Here is a 15,972-nt window from a genome sequence, read left to right as displayed (position 1 = left end):
TTGAATTATTACCCTTCCAAGGTGAACCAGCCCATTGTTATGTTATGTAGCAATTTTGCCTGAATCACAAGGAGGAAGAAATATTCTTAGCTGAGAGTGTTCTTAAGATGAAATGTTTAGTGAAACTCAGAATTCTCTTTTGTAGCTATTTTTAAGTTTTTCTCTAACCAAAAACACTAACCAGACATGTATTTTAACTAAGTTAAAATGGTCCCCTGCTCAGTTTTAACTTCCCTAAGAAATGCAGAGGGGGGGAGGAGGCAGAAGTGCTTTGTCTTCTGTGAGTCCTGCATGGCAGCTGCCCAGCTCCCTGGGAGGGTAGGTTGGTGGGAGGGTGGGAGGAATCTCTGCAGACAGTCTGTCACTGGATTTGCATGACTGCAGAGGTTGGGACATAGGGCCAGCATAGGATCCCAGTGACCCACAGCTGTATAAGAAGGGAATGCCCCAGAAGTACAGCAGGGAAGGAATGTACATTCTGGAATAGGCTCTCCGATTTTGATATATGGCAGCTGTAGCAATTGTGTATGGGGCTGAACAGCTGATTAATTTTAGCTTATCCACCTCGATGATTTTCATTAGCCAACTAATTGTTAAAACCCACTGCCAAGGTATTTTAAGACTCATAGCTATCAGAATTTTGAGTATAGAGTTAATGTTTTGAAAAAGAATAATGTTTTCTGGCATTAGTGTTTATGAGCTCTGCGAAGAGTGGACATACTTGGAATGTGATTACATTAATCATTGTGAATATGCTGAAGCTGTACAGTTTTATCACTGTGCAGTTAATTTTTAACTGTTCATCCCCATGTCAATTTTGTTTTAAAGTGTTCGGTTCATATACTTTGGGTACTTTTCAGATCCACATTCTTGGTAACAAAATGAACTGTCAATAAGTGTCAGCAGCCACACCTTCTTTCACAGTAATTAGGCAAATGTGCACTTGATTTCATTGGGGTTAAAAAGTCTGATACAGACTAGATGGGAATATTAGTCTCATTGTCATGTGTTATAACTGTAGCATCATCTTTCAGATTCAGGTATCAATAAAAAGACTGTATTTTTATGTCTGAAGAAACTGACTCTTCAAAATACCCTGGAAACACTCAGAAGACAGAAAAATTGATAAAGTTAAATGTATCAACTTCATTTTAGAAAATATGTTAAGATTGTTATAGAAAAACAAATTATCAAAGATATTTTAAACATTAATTTTACCTTTCAATATAAAAAAGTTTATACACTTACTTTCAAGATAGTGTATGCTATTATCTTGGAAAAAAAAAGTCTTTAAGAAGTATTATACTTTAGTTAATAAACACTGTCTTTACTACTACCAAGGGAACTCTAGGCTTTTATTTAAAAGACCAAAGTAACCGAGGTTTCCTTCAAAAGAAACACTAACATCCTTTTTTTAGTGTAGGATCCAATTCAGGATTACAAAGCATTTATGTGCCATGCCTTCTCAATCTCCTTTAATCTAGCATAGTTCCTTGGTCTGTTTTTATCTTTTGTATGGTTTAAAGAGTGCTGACCTGTTATTTTATAGATTATATGTCAATTTGGGTTGGTTTGATGTGCCTTTATGATTAAATTCAGATGATAAATTCTTGGCTAACATAATATTATAACAATTTCCAATTTCCATTAGAAATTATGAGGTCATAGATCCCCACCCCACAAAATGAGAACTAAATCTGCATTAAATTTTCTTGTTTCCCTTTTCACTATCTTGTCAGGTGGGCTCTTTTTGTACATTCAAACTTGCATTGATTTTGGGTTATGTCAAGCTCAAATATCTTCCTGGTTGGTTCTTTGTTCTTCAAATAGATCCTTATAAAATGAGCCTTCAACAGGACTCATATATAAGGTGATGCTTTCTTTTTGGAAGATAATTTTGGGAAACAAGCTCATCTTCTATTTGGACATGTAAGATAATAGAAACTTGATTAAGGTAGCAAATCTGTTATAGGACTGAATACAGTTACTTTTAAACGTTGAGTTTGAAGTTTCAAACAAGTAGTCTATTAAGTAACAGCTCTTTAAATTTGAAATTGTGGTGTAGGACATTTAAGAATGCTGCTTTGGTACTGATTCTCACACCATCCCCCCTCCCCACCATTTATATTCACAATGTGAAATAGGTTATCTACATGAAACATTAAAATATCTTGAAGAAAATAGGTGCTGACTCAGGCACTGTGTCACAAGACATACCCAAATTTTAAATATAAAATATCTAAGGTTACTTTACTGAAGAGAGGAGAATGAATTCATATGGGAGGCTTTTTTTTGGGGGGGGGGTCGATAACAGGGATGTTCAACAACTGAACCACATCCTCAGCCCTTTTTATATTTTATTGGGAGGCAGGGTCTCACCAGATTTCTTGGGACCTCACTAAATTGTTGAGGCTGGCTTTGAACTTGTGATCCTCCTGCCTCAGCTTCCCAAGCTGCTGTGTACTACCATGCCCAGCGGGTGATCTTTATTCTTAACTTTAAAACTTCACTTGTCTTCTGTCTAAGTTCCATCTCCAGTCTTGCTGACCTAGGGACCTAAGGATTTGAATTCACTTAGAGTTCTTTCTTTGGGGACCCCAGAGGAAACTATCATTACCATTTCCGTGGTCTTTCAAGAGATTGACTCTATTCCCTGCAAATTCACCTTCTCTCCATGGATGGAGGTTGGGGTTATTCCTTGACATCCTGCAATCCTGCTGGAGAGATCTTAGCAGGAACCAGTTATCAGCCAGTTTTCATAGGCCCTTAGGACCTCAAAAGGACCTAAGAGACTTCTAGACTTCCCTACCTGGATCACTACAGATCAATAAAACCAGGCTGGTCTTGAGCTTGGATTGAGTTTTTGTTTCTGACTAAATTTTTACACTTCTCACCGCATATTTTTTAATTGCTTGACTTTGAGCAAATTACTTAACCTTTCTGTGTCTTCATTTCCTCTTCTTTGAAATGGGCAAATTATAGTGTCTGCCACTTATGGCTGATTGAGGTATATATGTGTAGATTTAAAGAATGATGTCTGGTGCAGAATAAGCACTCAGTAATTGTTAGCCATCATCAGCTCTGTACTCCTCCCCCACCCTCTTCCTCCCAGTAGTCTTGCACACTGTTATTCTTTATCTAAGATGCTGGTTTTAGTCAGCTTTTTTGATGCTGTGACTAAAAGACCAAACCAGAACCACTGTAGAGGAAGAAAGTTTTATTTGAGAGCTCACAGTTTCAGAGGTCTCAGTCCACAGACAGCAGGCTCCATTCCTCAGGGCTTGAGGTGAGGCAGAACATCATGGCGGAAGAGTGCAGCAGAGGGAAACAGCTTACATTATGAACAGGAAGCAGAGAGAGAGACTCCACTGGCCAAATACAGAATTTATACCTAAAAGTCACACACCCCCATATCCCACCTCCTCCAACCACACCCTACCACTTCAATTACCACTCAGTTAATCCCTGTCAGGAGGTTAATTCACTGATTGGATTAAAGCTCTTGCAATTCAATCATTTCTCCTCTGAACCTTCTTGCATTGTCTCACACGTGAGCTTTTGAGGGACACCTCACATCCAAACCATAACAATGCTCCTTGGTCCTTCTCAGTACCCTGCACTCTTCTTCCACCAAGCAAAACCTGAACGGCAACAGCACACCCTACTTTACTTCTGGTATGTTCCAGTGGCCTTAGAGTTTGCTCAAATCATTTCATGCCAGTGACAGGTGTTTCCTGAGCCAGAACTAGCTCTGTGTATAGATTTTCTTCATCTAGCTTTGTGAAATGAGCAGAGAACACCTATTCCTTAAGACTACAGTATGGTAAGTCTGGCTTTTTAAGTTATTTTCACTGATACTACCCAGGTCACATCTTTGTATCTACAGGTTGAGTTTTCCTAATCCAAAGATCTGATATTCAAAATGCTCCAAAATCTAAAACGTGTTCAGCACTGACATGACACTCAAAAAGTTTTGGATTTTGGAGCACATGGAATTTCAAAGCATTTTGGCTTTGGATTTTTAATTAAGGATGCTCAACTGGTAAAATCTTGGCAAATATTCCAAAATCCAAAAACTTCAGAATCTGAAACACTTCTGGACCAGAGCATTTCAGATAAGGAGCACTAAACCTGTATTTCTTTATGAAAAATCCTCCTAATTTACTCTTCTCCTCTTACCAGTTTCTCCATTCCATCTAAGATTATCTTGTTAAATATTATGGTAATAATTCCTTATTTCGAAAATTGTCAATTGTGTTCCTCTGTCTAAAGAAACTTTCTAGCATGACATCAAGCCTCTTCTTTCTCTCTTCTCCACCCTCCTATCCAGCCTCATCTCTGAAACCGTTAACCCTTGCCTCTTCTTAAATACATCCTACAGTTTCCTGCCCTGGTACTTTTTCACATTTGTTGATGTTTTTGCTTTCATAAGCTCTTTTTCTTCCTTCCCCTGCTTTTCTTGCTCCTTCTAAAACACACACACACACACACACACACACACACACACACTCCAACTTCCAAAATCCAGGGCTCATTCACACAAGCATATAGGGTTCATTTTAAACTTATTTAGAAAATAACTTATATATCTATACCTCCTGAATTGCTGAAACTTCTTGAATGTCTGGCAATTTGTGTCACTATCTTCTGTGCCAATAACCTTTTCTATACTTTCAGCAGAGTACCAATTTCTGGTTAATTATTTTGGGTTCTCTACCAGATATGGGGTTGCTTGAGCCAGGCAGTGCCTTGTTCATCCTTTTATTATCCCCTAATGCTTAGAGTAGCCCTGCAATTGCAGATGCACAATCAACATCAAATTGTACATAATCTGATTTTTGGCACACATAATATAAAAGTCTGGATTTTTAGAAAAGATGAACTTATTCATACTGTAGGAAGATTTACAGTAAGATTTCTCTATAAATATTTCTTCTGCATTGAAAGACCTGCTATCCATAAAATTTTAGGTCTACACTTGTTATATGAAAAAGACCTTGAAATAGTGTAGAAGGTGCATGTGCAGCACACTATGCTCAGTACCTTGAGTTCCTAACCCATTGCACCCTCACAGTAGCCCTGTGAGATGGGTCCCGTTACTAACCACTGTACATAAGGAAACTGAAGCTTAAAGAGGTCAAGCGATATGCTTAGATCACTTAGCAAGATTTAGGATTCAAGTGCTCATTTGACTCCAAAAATTCCACACTTAAGCACCCCACCATCTGATCCATTGGTTTCTGCTTTAGAAGACCCCAGTTACAGTTCTAGTTTATCACTTGCTGGAAGAAATGGAAACTTCTCCAGGCCTTTCCACAGGTGTATTTCTGAGAAATCACTCACAGAGTACTGGTACAAGCTTAAAACTTAAAAAAAAAAAAAAAAAAAAAAAAATGCTTTTTAATCAAAAAACTTCGAAGAAGCAGATTGGCCAGGGAGAAGAGGAACAGCTTTACCACAGGATTCTACTTGCAGTTACATTAATCATGTTCTGCTAAATGATTTGCACTATAGGAAAATCAGGAAGTGCAAGAATTGTTCTCTTGCATTTCCTGTACTTCCACCTCCAACCTCAATTTTTTAACCATTGTCAGTGACTTATAAATACAACAATGTGAAGTCAATTGCTAATATTCATACTAGAAAAAAAGAAATGGGGAAAGTAGGAGTAATAGTAAGAGTTTTGACCCATAATCACAAGATTTCTCTGTTCATTTTTTAGAATTAGCATATCTGACATACTGTAATAAGATCTAATCGTTATGTCTCTTGATTTTTAAAAAACATCCAAAGAGAGAAAAGCAATAGATCAGAGGCCTCTATTTTATAAGTAGTTTATGTCTCTCAGACATATCATGGAGTAGAATTATGAGTTTTAAAGATAAAACAGAAAACTTCAAAGAAATCCAACATATTAAAGGTCATATCAGCTAGAATGTTCCCCTCTAAATATTTCATTAACATGACCATAGGTCTCCAGGAGAAAAAGCTGTTGGCCTCCTCCTTTTCCTTCCTCCCAAATACTTCCCAAGACAAACTGTGTCAGTAACTGCCATCTTTTTTGGAAAGCAACAAATTCCAGTGCTAAGGCACTATTGACCTGGGTCCCTGAACCCCAAGGAAAGTTGCACCTTTGTCTAGGAATCCGCCTGTTCATTTGTCATCTGTCACTGATTTTTGTCTGGGAACCAGAGACCAAAACTCTCTAGGGATACCACTTACATTGTTACGTGACTATGGTTTTAATGGCACAGTCCAGGAATATCCCTTTTTAATGCTAATTTCACCCCTTTTCAAAGAAAATGGCCCTGAAAATTCTGTAATTTTGTACAATGACTCTACCACAATTAGCAAGCAAGGACAAACCCTGCTATTGGACTGCATTGAAAAAACAAATGGAAAATGGACACCAATCTAATGTGTTTGCCACTTCAGCATTTCTGGAAGTTGTTTTATCAGCATGCTTCTAAGCACAAAGCCAGGCCAAGCCTGGAGCCACTTTTCTGGCAGCTGACAGTATGCCATGGAGCTGCCTCTGCCAGTGACACTCCCAGGGAGAGCCACTGAGATCCACCAGACACGTTCTTATCTATCATGATAAAATACACATGTACTTCAGAAGGAGCGTTGTAAGACTGACCAGGGATTTCAGGAGGCTGTTTTGTTCTTGTTCCTTTTAATTTATGACAATGCTCTCAGGAGTTAGGTGTTTTACTTAGTGTTTCTGTTTCTTATCACTGACAGTGTAGTTATGGAGGTAGCGAGGGTTCTTTGTCTTTTTCTAATGATATGCATAGTGCTTTAAAAAACATATCCCTTTCACAGATGAAATAATAATGCAGTTTTATCAATTTCAAGATCAAAACCACAAGGTACCTGAAATGAATGACCTGGAGCAGTTTTTAATCAAACTCTCATGGCTTCCTAATGCCCAGAGACCAGGGAAGACAGTCCGTGGAAAATGGAGAAATACTATAAATTGCTTCACAGATTATCAGAGAATCAAGAGGATTCTGGGCTTGGCTTGGAGCAGGCAATTTATTCTTCCTTGTAGGACAGCTCTCTTTTATTCATGGATGGAAAGATAAAGGGTTTTCTTCTCAGCTGCTAAGGGAACAGTAATCCCAAACAGGGGATGTGCTGAGAGGAACTGGGCTACTGGGCTCAAAGAAGGCAGCTCCTAGGGTCCCTGGTCCTTTATTCCTTTTGTCCAAGGAATAAATCCATTGTCTACTAGGTCTTGGTCTCACGTCTGGTGCCAAATGTCACAAAATGGATGCATTTGGTATCACTGGCCATTCTTCCCACAATCCAGGGCTGCCAGTTGCATTCCACAAAAGGTAAAAAGTATTCTCTCCTGATTTTTCTGCCTACCTAAAGAATTGCTTGCCCCAGTCAGATGGAATTTGTGACAGCAAAGAAAGATGGAACCTATCTCGTGATAAGGGTAGAGGTGAGGGAAGGAGGGAAGTTAGATGACAAGTCCCAGTGCAGTGTGGCACCGCTGGTTGTAAAGCAAACTTCCCTGGAAAGTCCAAGTCCTCTTTTTAGGGAGAAGCTAGAGTTCATTCTCACTTTGAATTGAGACAGGTTTGCAAATCCAGTAACACTGCCTGGGCCAGAAAACATAACCATGGTCAAAATTAGAAAACACTGAGCTTTTCATTTGGATTTCCAACAAAATTTATCCTTGTAAATGTTTAAATGCAGGTGTAGACCCTTCTTAAAAGTCAAGATGGAGCATAACAGTGAAGGGACCTGTTTCACTTAGCAGTGGAAATGGATTCTGAGAAATGCCCTCTTGGGCTATTTTGTCATTGTGTGAACATCTGTCTATAGGTATGCAAACCTAGACGGGACAGCTCAATCACTTGATATGGTCCTTGTTGCAACCAATGATGCAATAAGCATGAGATATATGAGGATGCTGCTGGTGTCACGTGGCTTACTCTTTAGCAGTAAACCTTTTTTATGTGTAAATAGAAGGAATACACTCCAAAATAATGATAAAATATCCTAAATGCATAAACCAGTACTATGATCATTTAATAGTACCAAGCATATGTACTGCACATGGTTGTATGTTCTGTACTTTTACGCAATTAGCAGCATAGGATGTTAATTTATAGCAGTATCACCACAAACATGTAACACGTGGTGCTGATACAACAATGCCCACAATGTCACTAGGCAATAGGATTTCCAGCTCTATTACTATTTTTATGGGCCCATCAAAAATATGCATGGTCTGCCAGTGACTGGAATATTGTTATGCAGTAGGTGACTTTACATCATTTGGGCAGGGGGTAGGTTGGAGAAAGGCTTTCATAAGAAAAGATGCTATCTGCTATCTGAGGACATGACTTAGGACAGACCAGGGCCTTTCAGTGGTTCCCCATGAATTATTTTTCTCTCTCACTGACAGTCACATTTCTCTACTTTCATCTCTTTTCTCTTTTAATGCTAGGAACGTAGTTACTGACATCTAGTCTGTAAGGAGTCTGCGTCTATCAAGCCTCCAGATGTGACAATTTGGATGTTTTGCTCTAGGCCACCCTGCATCCACTCCTGTTCCCACCCCAAGCTCACCCCCTCCTGCTGTTGTGATGGTGGCAGTTGTGAGGGGACCATGAAAATGACTCCTAATCATTACATTTACACAGAGAGGGTGCATTCACTCCCTCTAGGATTCAGTTACATTTTTGCAGCACATTAATGTGAGAGGGCTTAGTGTCTGGGGCCTAAGCGTAATTAAAGGAGGTTGTGTTTACCTTTTTTTCTTTGAACTTCTTCCAGAAATATTTACATGCCCGTCATAACTTTGGGAGGATGAAACCAAATTAGAGTTTTACTATATTACTGTATTTACTGTATTTCTGGGTTTAGGGAATCATATATATACTGCACAACTTAGTGTGAAAACATACACTTATCTATCTGTGTAAAATGGATACAATTTTGCAACCTTTCCTTTCAACTTTTCTATAAAAAAATCTAATAAAACAAAAACAAAAACAAAACAAAACAAAAAACCCCAAAAGCACACATTCCCATTGATAATCAAATCAAGCACAGCAATACGATTCACTTGAATCTTATAAAAATGCTTATTATTCTACCTCACTATGTAAAAATAGATTTACTCTATATTGTCTATCTACAATATTTATGAGCAATGTCAAAATGTAAAAAAATTTGTATTATCCATTACACTTTTTTTTTTTTTGCTTCTCTACAGTTCTCTTCTTGACATTTTTATGGTGCTTTTGTCTTTTTTTGTTTGTGTGTTTGTTTTTGGTACCAGAGATTGAACCCAAGGGCACTTAACCACTGAGCCACATAGCCAGCTCTTTTTATTTATTTATTTATTTTATTTTGAGACAGGGTCTCACTAGGTTGCTTACAGCCTCACTAAGTTGCTGAGGCTGGCTTGGAACACTGATCCTCCTGACCTCAGTCTCCCAAATCACTGGGATTACAGGTGTGTGCCACCACGCCTGGCTTTCCATGGTATTTTAAAGTGACACAATTAAAAATATTTTATGTATCCTTTTATTTAGGTTTGGCTTTCACATACTGTTGTAAATAGAAGATCAGTTGAATGAATTCAATCCAAATGATATTTGACAAACTGTACCTGCCAGGTACTGTCTTTTGAGGTTAAGCAGATGGATATAAAAGTTCCATGAAATGCAGTCTAAAGAGAAAATAGTCATTATTTGTTTGTTCATTTTTAATTTATTCACTTATTTATTTAATAAGCATTTATATAGATCTCAGTATGTGCTAGGTATACTATTTTAAGTAATTTGCAGTAGTCTTTAATTATATGTGATGAAGTTTCTAAAGAGGGAAATGGTAATTTTTTATTTGGAATTAACTATGACTCCATAATAAGAAACAGCAGAGATACAGGACATGTGGGTAAGCGCCTAGCACACTTATTCTGTCACATCTTCAGAATGCGAACCCTGGACAGGATAGGAGAGAGATAATATCCTTCATAGCTGGAGAACAACACTCAGTTGGTTCATGATCTCCTAAATATTAAACAGTTCAGTTCCTCTGTTGGTCCTGGTTCGTGCAACCCAGTTTTATTCACACTGAGTGCGAATGGTCTTTTTTCTTCCATTCCTTCTCTTTCATTAATCTGATCATTGTGCTTGTTGCTGTTGACCATTTCCATATTGTTTTGAGAGAAGTTGATGAAGAATACCTCTCGTCCAAATTTGCATGCTAATCCCTATTTCATAGAGATTATTTTACCTACCTGACTTTCAAGGTGACAACCTGCAAGCTAAAACTTCTTCAATAGTCTTAAGAAGGGTTTTGTTGTTTGTTTGTTTGTTTTTTAAACTCCAAATGTAATTTTGCCCTTTGAACATTCATCGAAATTCCTATATTTTTTCAAGCAATTTTTTTATACTGTGGTATTACAAAAACTTTTAGAAATTTTTCTGTTTTTTATAAACCTATTGTACCTATCAAAATACATTATGTGTTTTAAGCAGAAATTACTGTAGTAGAGACAAATGCGAACATTGCAGATGAGTAAGATTTTCCCAAGCATTGGACAGTCTTCGTTCTGGAACCTTAAAATTTGTGAGTCTCTTTAAGTAAATTTAGCACAACCCTAGAATATCTTTCTTGTGGTGATATTTTCTTTGTTACCTAATGCATTTGTGTTTATAAGTTTGTTTTTTTTTCCCTCAAACTCAAAACCTCAGATGGTTCATGATTAACTAACTACAGCCTATTGCTTGTCAAAAGTAAGCCTCTGGACTGGGAAGATAGCTCAGTTGGTAGAGTGCTTGGTTTGATCCCCAATACCGTCAAAAAACAAAACAAAACAAAAAAAGAGTAAACTACTTAACCCCCTTGGCTTAGTAGTCCAATCAAGTTCACAACTAAGTCACGAATTATCAATTTCCAGGTCAAGCAAAATTCCAGATGGGTAAGGATTAGAATTTTATGTATGTGTTATGTGGTAAGTTTGACCCTTAAGGGAAGAAATACCATAAACAAATTTTCAGCTGGTGTAAATTTTGAAATGTGGCACAAGTATGCTTTGTTTCAGGTCCATATTGTGGAAGAATGACTGTTCCCAGAGAATTCTTGCTGAATACAAGCGAAGTAACTGTCCGCTTTGAGAGTGGATCCCACATTTCTGGTCGGGGTTTTTTGCTGACCTATGCCAGCAGCGACCATCCAGGTACATAGCTGAAGAATCGACACAAATCTGTACATGCTAAGACTTCCTGTCACTACTTATCACCTTCTCTGGACAGAATTGTAATCTCAGGCACAAAATTAAGATGTGAGGGAAAAGAGAAAAACTGTCTTCACAAGTAAAGGTACTTAGATCCGAATGGAATCATTATGTCATAAATGGACCCGTTGACCTAAGTAGCCTAAGGTGGATCTTATTTTCTCTGAAAGCCTTGGGTGGTACTTCTTCAGGGCTCCCCTCCTGGCCCTGCCAAGGCCTGATGTTCTCTGGAGTCCTCCCCTAGCTTCTGTTTTGTCAGGGGCAAGCCTTTGAACTGGTGCCCAATCCCTACCCTCAACGTACCCTAGTGTACCAGCATAGGAGACCCACATAGTGTAAGCAGGATACAGAAGGCACTGTCACACGGTGCCCTGACCCTGGAACTGAACCTTGAGTGGAAGAGAAGGGAAGGGAAACACAAAGTGAAGAGAGGGAAAAAGTGTGCTCTCCTGTCCTGGCTTCTTGAACTCCAGAGTAATTGCCATGCAGCTCACTCCACACCCACCCAGGGTCTCAGAGGTGCCCCAAAGTCCTGCCGTCAGTTCCCTCTGGCAGAAATACTCTGGGAAAGAGATGAACTATTCATTTCCTTTGCAGGCAACCAGATCTGATGGGCCAGTGTTCACTGTATGTTGCTCCCTAAGATTCTTGAGAAGGTTTATGAAAGGAAAAACTTATAGCAAGAATGGAATATTTTGGGAACTGAAATAAGTTTATCTGAATTTGTTGAGATCCACAGTGTCTCTTGGTATGATGGAGCACACCTCTAATACCAGCTACTTAGGAGCCTGAGGCAGAAGAACAAGTTCAAGGCCAGCCTGGGCAACTTAATGAGACCCTTCACATAATAAAAAGGTCTGGGGCCCGGTGCGGTGGTGCATGCCTATAATCCCAGTGGCTCAGGAGGCTGAGGTAGGAGGATAGCGAGTTCAAAGCCAGCCTCAGCAACTTAGCAAGACACTTAGCAACTCAGCAAGACCCTATCTCTAAATAAAATATAAAAAAGGGCTGGGGATATGACTAAGTGGTTAAGTACCCCTGGGTTCAATCTTCAGTCCCCCCAAAAAAAAAAAAAATCTGGAGACATAGAGTGTCCCTGGGTTCATTTCCTTGTACCAGAAAGAAAAACAAAACAAAACAAAACAAGGTTTAACTTCCCAATTGCTGAATATTAGTTCAGTTATATAAATAACTCTAGAAAGCATACTCTTTTTTAAGTGCTTGACCCTAAGTGACCCTAAATGATCAAAACTGATGTGCTATTGGCATTCTGGGTAAACACCTGCTTTTGTGTCACTAGAGGCCACTGTCTAAATTGTTGATAAAATGGAAAACTATATGGACCATAATGGGCTTTTGAAATCCTTTTCCTCCTGTCAGGGGAGTTATGCACAGGATCTACATAGGTATGTAGTGGATAATAGCTAACTGGTGTTGGTTTTTCTGTTGAAAATAGATTCTTTTATAGTTCACTTGATGATAAAACTGAAAAACCTTCCTTGATGATAAAAAAAAGAAATGAAAGGAACTGATTGAATACTAGAGACAATGTTTCAGTTTTGTTTTTTTTTTTAAAAGAAAAATCCAGATAACTAGAAAATGAATAAATGCTTTTAAAAGTTGTCTTTTTTTAAAAAATAAATCTTTAGAACATGAATGCTTTAATTTCCACTCAGTCTACTAACTGCAGTTATCTTTCTTTATGATAGATTTAATCACATGTTTGGAACGAGGTAACCACTATTTGAAGACAGAATACAGGTAAATATAGGTGTCCCCACTGCACTTCAGCCACGTTGCTAGGCATTTTGTTTTTCTTAATATGAAATCAGATAAAGTACCCTATTTGTACTTAACCATTCGTATTTTAATTAATGGGGAGTATTCTAAATGATGTTCTATACAGCAGCGGGTCAGCAAACGTTTTTTGTCAAAGGCCAGATCATAAATATTTTAGAATCCATCGGATGGATTCATGCATTATCTGTTGCTGTCTTAGTGAAAAAGCAAACATACTTAATATGTAAACAAACAAGCATGACTATGTTCCAGTAAAACTTTACCAAAACAAGAAGTGGGCTGAATTTAGGCCAAAGCTGTAACTTGCTTACCCCCGAGTTCCACTGTGTTATCAATGAGCCGGAATTGAGTCTTGAGTATATTTTTTTCCTGACCAGTATTCGGGAGTGACTTTCATAATTCTTTCATAGGTGGGTGTTGGTAAGTAGGGCTTTATTTGGTTTATCCCACTTAAAAAAAGGAAAAAAGAAGAAGAAGAAAAAGAGAAAAAACCTACTGAGAATAAGGAGTTAAAATTTGTCATCCCCGCTTTACTTTAACTGGAAAATCTACTTAATCTCTTTGATACACATTTCCTCCTCTATAGTGTTAAATGGTCTGGAACAGGATTTCCAAGCTCAGCACTGTTGATGCTTCAGGTTGAGTACTGAGGTGTGGGGCTGTCCCCTGCCTTGTTTCACCCCTGGCTTCTCCCCTCTACATGCCCACGGCGATATCCAAGATTGTCCCCAATGTTCAATGTCTTTTGTGGACAAAAGCATCCCCAACTGAGAACCATGTGTCTAGAGATCACTGCCAATAAAAACTGTAGTACTTTAGAGTGTTTCCTGAGTGGCACCCCCTGCACTTAGCACATGAATAACTCATGTGAATGTTCCGACAAGGTGTGTTCTGGTTTATTCTGAAAATGAGGCAGAGAGCCATTAAGTAACTTGCCTATGGCCACATTCCTACTAAGTGCATCCCAGGGGAGAGAGTTTAACAGCCTGTGGTTATAATATCTCAGACATTTTGACATTCTGAATGTGATTATTTTATGTACAGAATCAACTCCAGTATTAGCTAATATTGTCTAGTAGAGGAAAGGAAAAAGCAGAAATGAGTAATAGTTGAATGTTTCTTGTGGTCTTGTTGTCTATCCCACATGCACATATGCTAGCTTCTCTAAGGCTTTGCCAGCCATGCCTGTGGTAGGGCCTCTGGGCATCAGAGGTCATTTTCTGTCCTAAAGAAAAGAAAAATACTCAAGCCCACAGGGTGGCAAAAGGTTCCAGATGGTCTAAGCTATAGCCCAGCCATTTTGTAGTTTTAAGATAAAGTGTGGCAGCTAGCATGGATCCACACCAATCATCCATAATTCTGAAATAATGGAAAACTTTGAAATCCTTCGTTACTCATTTGGTGGCAATAATCTGACTAATGTGACCTTAAGTTCAGTTGACAGCAGAATTGGATTAGATTAACATAAGATTATTTAGTCTTTATGTATTTTACTTAAAACTGCTCTTCATGTGTTTGAAACAGAGCTATTACTGTTTTAATTAACGTGTACAGACTCCACAGGGGTCTCACATTATATGTATCATTGGCACCTTTTAACTTTCCTGATATCCAAAATATTTTAAATGCTGACATGATGAGAACTGTCTCTAACAAATCATGAACCTATAGTAAGGTTCCTCATTATTTTTGTTTGTTAATTCCTTGATTACTGCTTTAATACCAGTACTCCAAAGGTCACTGGGAAAGAATCATGAAACATTTATTTGGATAGTTGTAATAATTAGTTGTCATTACAGTACAATTTGCTGAATCAGCAAGGGAAAACAGAAAGGAAATGCAATAAAAACAGCTGTTATTTTGGAATCTGAGCTGGTATACTCTAAACAAACCAAGTAGACACTGCTAACTGGCATTTATAGAAACAAGGGCATATGCCAGTCATCTTCAGAGCAATCAGTGTTCTCATAAGACTTTGCTTCCTTTTTTAAAAATTCATAAATGTAATTCACTCCCTCATATCCTATTGATATGTTAATTCTTGAAGCAACTGAAGATGAAACTGAAAACAGGAAGGAGTATATGCAATATTAGGATCACACAGCTAGCTAGGAGGTATCATAGCCTGGTCACCCTGTCCCTAGCACTAAGACTCTTAGCCATACTACATTTCATAAATGTTCTTCCAGAAGGTTCTTGAAAGATGACTGTTAAATAAACCAAAACCTAATTTTAAACATGTATAGATGAGTACTGCCCTGTAGAGTAACTAGTAGTGACTTGTAGCTGCCAAGCACTTGAATTGGGGTAAGTTCAAATTGAGACATGCTGCAGGTATAAAATAGATCCCAGATACCCAGATACTGGAGACTAAGTTTAAAAAAATAAAAAAGAAGAAAGAAAGTAAAATATCTTTATTGATAATTTTTTATTACATGTAAGAATGAATAAATTGGGATATATTATTAATTGTGTCTTTTACTTTTTTAATATGGCTACTAAAATATTTAAATTTGCTTATGTAGCTTCTATTCTGTTTCTATCAGAAAGTGCCAGCACAAAGAATGAAGATATTATAGTAAATGTAATGTAGAAAGTGAAAATTCCTTACAATTTTACTCTCAGAGAGAATTCAGGAGCATTCTTTTTTACCTTATTTTTATCCATAAAAAATAAATTGTCAATCATTTTAAGTATTTGTTGTTATAAAAATGAGATAACACTATATAGATGAAAATTTTCTTTTACCTTAAAAATACTTCTTAGACATCTTAGAGTCAAGTGCATTAGGGTAGCTCATTGTTTAATAGAGTTTATGGTCAGTACTTTATGTAAAGTAAATAATTATTGTGTAAAACTTGCTTTTAGATTAATATTTTATATCGATTTGTTTTCACAAGTCA

At 37.7% G+C, this 15,972-nt stretch overlaps 1 protein-coding gene across 3 annotated transcripts in view; it reads left to right on the top strand.

Annotated features, from left to right (window-relative positions):
• Positions 1 to 15,972, top strand: part of Dcbld1 (discoidin, CUB and LCCL domain containing 1) — a 57,645-nt gene that overhangs the window by 22,510 nt on the left and 19,163 nt on the right. For all 3 annotated transcript variants that reach the window (XM_047558821.1, XM_047558822.1, XM_047558820.1), the window contains 2 exons: positions 11,078 to 11,212; positions 12,979 to 13,030. In XM_047558821.1, the coding sequence (XP_047414777.1) occupies positions 11,078 to 11,212; positions 12,979 to 13,030 (187 nt within the window). The remainder of the gene's footprint in view (positions 1 to 11,077; positions 11,213 to 12,978; positions 13,031 to 15,972) is intronic.

This window comes from Sciurus carolinensis, chromosome 7 (genome assembly GCF_902686445.1).
Source record: "Sciurus carolinensis chromosome 7, mSciCar1.2, whole genome shotgun sequence".
NCBI classification, from domain to species: Eukaryota; Metazoa; Chordata; class Mammalia; order Rodentia; family Sciuridae; genus Sciurus; species Sciurus carolinensis.
The sequence above is the reverse complement of the archived record's forward strand: the minus strand, read 5'-3'. Positions and strand labels throughout refer to the sequence as shown.